Below are 8,527 nucleotides of genomic sequence, written 5' to 3'. Positions count from 1 at the left end.
GGGACAATTTGTTAAGATGCAACTATGATATATTTTTCCTTTTCTCATATGTGGTTGGTTGCACCCTAAATTCATCGAATTTTGTTTCGAGGAATTGACAGTGATTTGCACTGTGCGTGTGATGTTGATGCATTTTGTATTATTTTGCTTTAAAAATTATATGGATCTGAAGGGATTGTAGAAGCACAATATAGAATAGATTCGAGAGCTCCTTCATCGAATAAAGTGATACTTTTAAAAACTGTTGTAACTGATGGAGTTGTTGTAGGTAGCATTTGCGACGGTCTATAAAACCGTCGTTAAATCCATTGGCGACGGTTTTAATCATACTCGTCGCTAAATTTAGCGACGGTCTACATATATCAACCGTCGCTAAAGTTAGCGATGGTCAGCATATAAAAACTGTCGTCGTCGTAACATTTAGCGACGGTCTTTAATCATGCATTCCGTCGCTAATTTGTTTCGAAAAATAAAAATTTTTTTTAATAATTTAATAAATCTAAAAGAAACTAACAATCGAAACTATAATCGTGTAAAAGAGAAAAATTTTAAGTGTTTTAAATGTAATAGAAAAAATTTTAAGTGTTGTGAAGGAATAAAATTGTGTATGAGAAAAATTTTAAGTGTTGTGTGAAGTGATAAAAATGTGTATGAGAGAAAAATTTTAAGTGTTGTGTGAAGTGATAAAAATGTGTATGAGAGAAAAAGTTTAAGTGTTGTGAAGTAGTCAGGGGCGGATTTAGTGTAGGGCGAACAGGGACCACGGCCCCCCCAAAAAATTTAAAAAAAAATTTAGTATATATTAATTTTTTTTAAACTAAATACATAAACAGATATATATATATACATGCCCCCCCAAAATGAATGATAAGTCCATGTATCTCAGTGGCTAAAGCCGATTATAATGTTTGCTCCACCCGATTTCGAAACCTGATCCCGCATTTTTTTTTGGATTAGCGACGGTTGTGACGGAAACCGTCGCAAAATCCGCGACTGTTTCTTATAACCGTCGCCATATAGCGACGGTTGTTGAAAAACCGTCGCAAAATAAACTAAGCGGCCCCCCCTCTGTCGCAATCCTAGATCCGCCCCTGGAAGTAGTGAGAAAAACTGTGAAGTAGTGAGAAAAAGTTTAAGTGTTGTGAAAGAAACGCGGGTATTTATAGTGAGTTGGCGACGGTTTGTTGTTAAACCGTCGCCAAAATTTAAATTAGCGACGGTTTGGATTTTATTGTCGCGAAATTTAGCGACAGGTTTTGAAATATTGTCGCATGTTTTAATTTAGCGACAGTTGCAATTCACCCTGTCGCGAAATATGGCGACTGGTATTTTAAAAACCGTTGCTACATTTAGCGACGGATAACATTAAACCGTTGCTAATTTTAAACCAGCGACAGTTTGATTTAAAACTGTCGCTATAATTAGCGACTATTTATTCCAACCCGTCGCTGATCTTAATTGAGCGACGGTTAATATCAAACCGTCGCTAATTTTAGCGACGGTTGTTTGAAATTCCGTCGCTAAATTTGACAACGTTTTTTTCTTACCGTTGTTATTTCTCCAAAACCCACGCTATTCGACAACGGTTTCTTAAAATCGTTGTATATTTTCCCAAAAAACACGTTAATAGACAACGGTTCGTACCGTTGTCATTGACCCTAAAACCGTTGTCTTTGACCCCCAAAGACAACAGTTGTTTAAAACCGTTGTCTTTGGCCCCTCAAAGTTGCACAAAAACCGTTGTCGTATGTGTGTTGTTGTATGGCGTTTTTCTTGTAGTGTTGTCATGTCATATTTGCATTGAAAAAAATTGGCCTTAAGTATATAATCTAGGAAAAAAACTCAAACGATATCAAATATGCAAAATGAAGCTCAAATATGCGCATATATTAGTTTCCAAGGCAAATTTTGACGGCAAAGTTCGGCCTGTGTACTTTTACGGCAGAGCCTAGAATATTTGCTACGAATAATAAAATTAAAACAGATTTTAAGTGTAAAAATTTTATGATACAAGGCAAAATAATAAGCGAACCAGAATTTTAGTTTCATCACGCAGGTGGGTCGGATGAGATGTGATTTGAGTTCGAGGAGTGACTTGTACATTAACACTCTTCTCTCCGGACAAATTTCTCCAGGTGTATTTGCAATATATCAAAAAATAAAAGAAAGTTCAGTTTATGTACAATTTCAGAATTATCGAGAACTTCTATTTATTATTCCAAGTACTGTTACTAAATCAGATTGCATCCCCAAATGTCAAGTTTCCGGCCACCGGAAATAACAGAGAAATAAAGAATTACGCACACAATTCCGAACTTCTTGATCGGTTCAAAATACACGGCTTTCTCAAAATAAACTTTTATTCACTCTAGAAGAAATGTGCACCCAAAATATTGCCATACCTAGAACAATGTCATATAAGAGTTTTGGTTAGTAAATCACAAAAAATAAAAAAAAAACAAACTACCGCGAAGAATGTGTTAATCGAAAAAGCTCGCCGACGGAGGATATTTGCTGAAATGCAGCAACAGCCGGAGGAGAAAAATCGTCGGAAGACTAATTGAACATATAAGAAGAAAATAGTTAGTTAATTTTTAAATTTAAAAGATAAAAATGTATCTTTTAATTGTATTGAGTAGCTACCAATAAAAATTTTTGACACTAAGGAGCCCTTAATAAAAAAGTAAAGACATGAGGACTAATTCATAAAATCGACAAACTCTTCGCTGATATTTAGTACATCATCGCTACAAAAATCGCGAAGGAACAAATATATGATTCATTAAACGACTCGAACATAAATCGACAAACTCTTCGCTGGTTGATCAACTAATATGGCGGGCATCCATTCAACCCGAGCGTAAGGATGAGGAAAAAAAACAGAGCTAATTACGGCCCTCGAGTTGGAGCGAAGCAGAAACACTTTCCAGCCTGGTCTTCCGGTATCATTCCACCTCCTTTGCTTGTGTCGATAGCTTCCAACAGCCTTACGACCTCATCCATGTCTGGTCGTTTCTCTGGGTTCGCGTCCCAGCACTTTTTCATGATACTTACAACAGAACTGGGACAACACCGAGGAATCTCGGGCCGCAAATTCTACAAAGGTGTACATCATGTAAAATGTAAATGAGTAGCTGATCGATGAGAGAATTGTAAAGAATGATATATGCCATTCTATGGAATCCTTAACATCAGACTTTCATATTCTCTAGGCACCATCGGATAACAAAAATATTAAATTTCGACAAATCAACGACTAACATAGAACTGCCATATAACATTGAACCAGAAAGAAAGAAAGGGGGTTCGATTTTACCACATCCCTCATCCAGTTGATCCAAAAAATAGATATTTCAACACAAGATGATGAAAGGTCGAAAAAGAAGGAAAAATTTCGGTTTTATATAAGTATATCACCTGTCGAACAACAGCAGAAGAAACCTCAGCGAAGCTAAGATCTGGATAAGGCAGATCACAGCAATATATTTCCCATAAGCATATACCAAAGCTGTAGACATCACATTTTCGGTTATAGGGCTTCCCATCCAGTACCTATGTAAATATGAAATAAATGTATCAATTGCTATGCTTATGCGAAAATGGCAACTATCGTAACGAAATTTAAATTGACTTATATGCTAACTATAATGTGCTTGCTAGCAATAATCGTCGCAATTGTCTTATGTACAATCATAAAAATATAAAGCTTTGGTTGTGCAATCTATAATATTGTGTTTACACCGCTCACACCAGCTATATTTTACGGTTCAAGACAAGCACTCGGTCTTGTACCTATTTAAGTTTCTCTTTATACTACATAGAGGGGGAACCTAATGTTAGGTTGAGCATTAAAAGCCTTTTCTATTTAAATGAAAAATCTTCAGAGTAAAGATTTACACAGTACTGCGTCTCGAATGTATAACTCATCCATGTATACCTCAGGGGCCATATAGCCTAGGGTTCCAGTTTCACCAGTCATGTCCTTGGGGTTTTGAGCTTCAACACGAGCCACACCAAAGTCGGCAATTTTCAAGTTTCTCTGAGAATCTAATAGCATGTTTTCAGCTTTGACATCCCGATGTACGATTTTCTTCGAATGCAGATAGCTAAGCCTGAGAGCGTATTCAATAATGGTAAGTATTCGCTAAAAGATTCTCGAGTTAATAATTTCAAAATTACCCTCTAGATAGGTCCAAAGCAAGTTGTATCACAATTTTAAAGGCGAGCTTCTTCTTCCGATTCTTGAATAAGTAGTTCTTCAACGTCCCTCCAGCAAGAAATTCCACGATGACACAACATGCCCTTGATGGAAAGTTGGTATTGCTCTCGGAAGGGTTTTTGGACGGGATTTTGATTTGGGAAGTCCCCATTGAAGCACCGACAAACTTAAAGGAAACATTATCATTTTTAGTAGGAAGAAATGATACATAGCATGATTGGCCTATGGCTATATGAAGATAATAGAATTGAAGAAATCGAGGTTGGAAATTTACACTGGTAACGTTCGGATGGTCAAGCTTGTGCCAAACAGCGACCTCTTGTTTAAACGATGCACGAAGAGCGGCAGTTTCGGCAGCTGTGGCCATGCCATCCTCTCCCCAGTCCAGCAACTTCACTGTAAAAGCATGAGTGATATCATTTCAGCACTGATGTGAACGTATAAATAAGAAATATCAATGATCTATCTCGAGAACGGTCGTTAATATAGCTGAAAACAGGATTTCCTAACTTTCGTAATAAAAAACATCAAAGTAACCAAGGGCCATTACACAAAGTTAACAACGTGTCATTCAGACAATCTAAGACCGAACTTAGACAATTCGACATAAAGTTATTTGTCAGAATTCAGATTGTTGATCCAGTATTCCATACAAGTGTTTCACTTCGTATACCGTATCTAACATCATTGTCACAAACAAGTAAACGCAAGAGTGGCAGAGTCACAACTAGGATAGGAAGTATATCGAATAGTATTACAAAGAAAATTAGACCACAACTTACATTTATGTTCTAAGGTTACTGACCAGACACCTGAGATAATTTCAAGGCAAGGGTACGTTATAAATGGTGATTGTTCAAGTGAACCTAATAAATTTAATATATAACATACAGACTGCGAGAAATAAAATGCGGCGTCAATGGTGGGAGAAGCCTGCCCGATACGATTTTTCAAGGCAGGGTCAGGTTAAAAACAGCACACTTACCGTGAGTTTAAACTCAATAATAGCAAAATGTCTTCACAAACTAGAATTCAACCATAAGAAATCATCGAAAGGTAACAACTTTTCGATACAATAATTAATAATAGATATGGTTAGTGCCACAAACATTAATAATCTTTATAGAAACCATTATTGATTTAGTGTCATTAATCCAGGAATACAATCAAATACAAGCATACCATAAAACAGGTAAAACCAACAATTCAATGTCATTAACCATCCCTTCATAGAAACAAGTAACAAAAAAAAGAATACCATGAAACATAAATTATTAAAATGAAATACTTGGTGGAATTACCTGCAACATCCTGGTTATCATAAGTACCCCGATAAACCGTGCCATACGTCCCCTGAGCCACTAGATATCGAATTTCCAACTTCGACGGATCGATTTCCCACACCTCCTTAGGCTTCTGGCTTCCCTTAGCCTCAATGTCCCGTGACCAAGCCCGGCTTAAATGCTTCTCAAGCTGCACATCCAAGCTTTTAAGATCGATTTTATCCGCCCGAAAAATCATATCTTTGCTACTACTAAGCTACCTGAGCCCTTGTCACCTAAGGCGCCCTTCAATTTTTCAGCTTTTGGCACCTCCCCAACACATTTATTTTTTATTTCATCCATGATTCGACAAAACCTGAGGAATCTATCTGCCCCAATTCACAGAAAATCTCAATCTTGATTGTCTGATATTCAATCAAGAACTTGGCTAAAACAAGCAACCCTGTGTGATCAAATACAAGGCAAAAATCAGTACAGTTGTCGAGTTTTAAAAGAATCTGTCTTCTTTAAAAAAGACCAAATATTTATTTCAGGAAGTAAAATACTTGCCAAGATTGAAAAGAATTCATCTTTTATTTAGCAAAGATCGAATATATTTCATCGGCATCAATTAGAACAAAGATTGAAAAAAAATACACACAAAAATCAAACAATACCGTAGATTCAATCTTCCAGCGCTACTAAAAATGGGTAAAAATATCAAAATAATCTCAAAAGTGCTATGTAGACTGTAGTTTTCCTGACAAGAACTTTAAACAAGAAAGTCAATCACAATTACTAATCATATCTAAAAAAGAAAAGGGCACAATAATTGAAAGGGGCCAAAAAAAAAACAGATTTGACCTTTCACAAATTAAAAAAACCAAAAAAAAAAATCCCATGACCAAGCATTCTAGCCATAGAAAGACCCACCCGAAAACTTACCTCTAAACTCCAAAAGTAAAGAAAACGACCCATTTCATTTTCCAACTTACATGATGGAAAAAGGAAACACTTTTTCAAGAAACAGAATTCGAACTGCCCAAAAACCCAATTTCGAAAGATTAGAAAGAAAAAAAGAAGTATTCAGAGACGAAAAGGTTGACCAAACCTTTGAATATCTTTCTGCAAATTCAACGGGAAAATCAAGAAATGGAACTCCTGCTCGAATATAAACAGATCAGAGAGATGTGAATGGAATAATTTGTGGAGAAGAGAAGCTGAGACAAAAGGGGGATTGAGAGGAATTTCGCGGGGCATGCCTTATATAATTTACTTTTCTTTTTTCCTTATTTAATGCAAAATATTGAATGTACTTGTAATAATTGGACAAATCCAAGAACGAATGTACCGTTCCGTGCATGTCCGTCCAACCACATTACCTCAAGACTCAGTCCATAAATCCAGTGGACGAAAATACCCTCCTCCATTTGATTTGGTCATAATGTGATCTTGTAAAGGGATATGTAATTTGTTAGGGGAATAAAAATTTATTTCAGTTCGAAATCTAATTATAACAAGTCGTCGTTTCATGAACTAAAAAATTTTGAAATCCGTTAATTTTAAGACTGATTGTGGAAATTCAGCCTATTTTGGTTTACAATGATAAAAGTAATACCATACAATTTTTCTTTTTGAACATTTATACCATATAAATTTGATTCAACATATAACTTCCATTTAATCTTTAGCAAAAACTTGTATGAGACGGTCTCACGAGTCGTATTTTGTGAGACGGATTTATTATTTGAGTCATCAATGAAAATGTATTACTTTTTATTGTGAATATCAGTAGAATTGACTCGTCTCACAGATAAAGATTCGTGAGACCGTCTCACAAAAGACATACTCTTGATCTTTTGTTAAACTTAATCACATGATAATTTCTATGTTTTTTGTTGAAATTGAATTTGGAAAAAATGATATAAACGATTTTCTCTTATATATTATGTTATAGTAGTTAACCAAACGCATAGTTTTTGTTGAGAATATTTTTTTATAATTTTTTATTTATATCTAAATAAGATTAATATCGTAAGTATAAAAAGTAATGAAAATTTTACTGTAATTTGAAATTGTTATATTTAATCGATAGTCGTGTTATAATTGTAATTTATCAAATAATAGGACCATAATAATTGAATAACTAGTCAAGATTTTGACTTTGTACTTTCTAGAGATGCTCCTTAATTTAAATAATTTCATTTTTAAAGAATATTTAAACGAAAAAAATCAGGAACCGTATGTTAGAAAGAAGATTAATATTGAGTAGACGATTTCACGAATTTTTATCTGTGAGACGGGTTAACCCTACCGATATTCATGAATAGAAAGTAATATTTTTATCATAAAAAATAATATTTTTTCATGGATGATCCAATTAAGATATCTGTCTCACAAAATACGATCCTTGAGACCGTCTCACACAAGTTTTTATCACGAGTATCTGGGTGGTATCGATTTTGGTGAAATTAATTAGCATTGTCTTCTAAAATCAAATTTTTTTAAAAATTAATAACAAATAATCAAATTTTCATCAAGGACAAAATAGGTTTCCACGTCCGTTTTTTAAAAAAAATATAAAAGAGGAACAACGAGAAAGTTATGCGTAAGCCGGACGCCTGCATACACTTACGTGTAATAATATAATTAAAAACAATAAGTTTCGTCACCAATAATAATATAAATTATATAGTGACACTGACAATCAGGAAATAAAATATTAACATCTCAAGTCAATTTTATAGAGAGATTTTTCTTGATGAAAATGGGAAATGGTGCTCAAAAGAAAATGATATATAAGATATTTTTTTCTGAAATAATATGCTCAATTTTTCACCTCATCTAATTCGTCTGATATATATGTAGATTGAAGCCGCAATTTCCAACATATGTCCAGTTGTAGATGGCACTATGAATTCGATATTTTGTGCGTATACATAGTGTTGACGTTGAGAGTTGTATTTAACTCAACCCAAAAAGTTATATCAAAAGAGAGGATTGTCCAAGTCTCTATATGAATTCTCAATGATTTTATCTACCGATG

The 8,527-nt window shown here is 34.6% G+C and overlaps 1 protein-coding gene across 2 annotated transcripts; it reads right to left on the bottom strand.

The window, feature by feature from the left end:
- Positions 1-2,676: 2,676 nt before the first annotated feature.
- On the bottom strand, positions 2,677-6,792 carry LOC140830678 (serine/threonine-protein kinase 54). Of its 2 annotated transcripts, none has more exons than XM_073194107.1 (7): positions 6,593-6,792; positions 5,521-5,944; positions 4,494-4,615; positions 4,180-4,385; positions 3,938-4,112; positions 3,418-3,552; positions 2,677-3,096 (listed from the first exon to the last, which is right to left on the bottom strand). In XM_073194107.1, exons 2-7 carry the CDS (start codon positions 5,738-5,740, stop codon positions 2,890-2,892), a joined length of 1,065 nt encoding a protein of 354 aa, XP_073050208.1. In that variant the 5' UTR covers positions 5,741-5,944; positions 6,593-6,792; the 3' UTR covers positions 2,677-2,889. The 2 variants fall into 2 exon arrangements, with proteins under 2 accessions (XP_073050208.1, XP_073050209.1); XM_073194108.1 differs by lacking the exon at positions 6,593-6,792 and adding an exon at positions 6,159-6,301.
- Between the last annotated feature and the right edge of the window lie 1,735 nt (positions 6,793-8,527).

The sequence above is a fragment of the Primulina eburnea genome, chromosome 4 (genome assembly GCF_022965805.1).
Source record: "Primulina eburnea isolate SZY01 chromosome 4, ASM2296580v1, whole genome shotgun sequence".
NCBI classification, from domain to species: Eukaryota; Viridiplantae; Streptophyta; class Magnoliopsida; order Lamiales; family Gesneriaceae; genus Primulina; species Primulina eburnea.
Note: the sequence above shows the minus strand (reverse complement) of the source record. Positions and strands in the feature narration are given on the sequence as shown.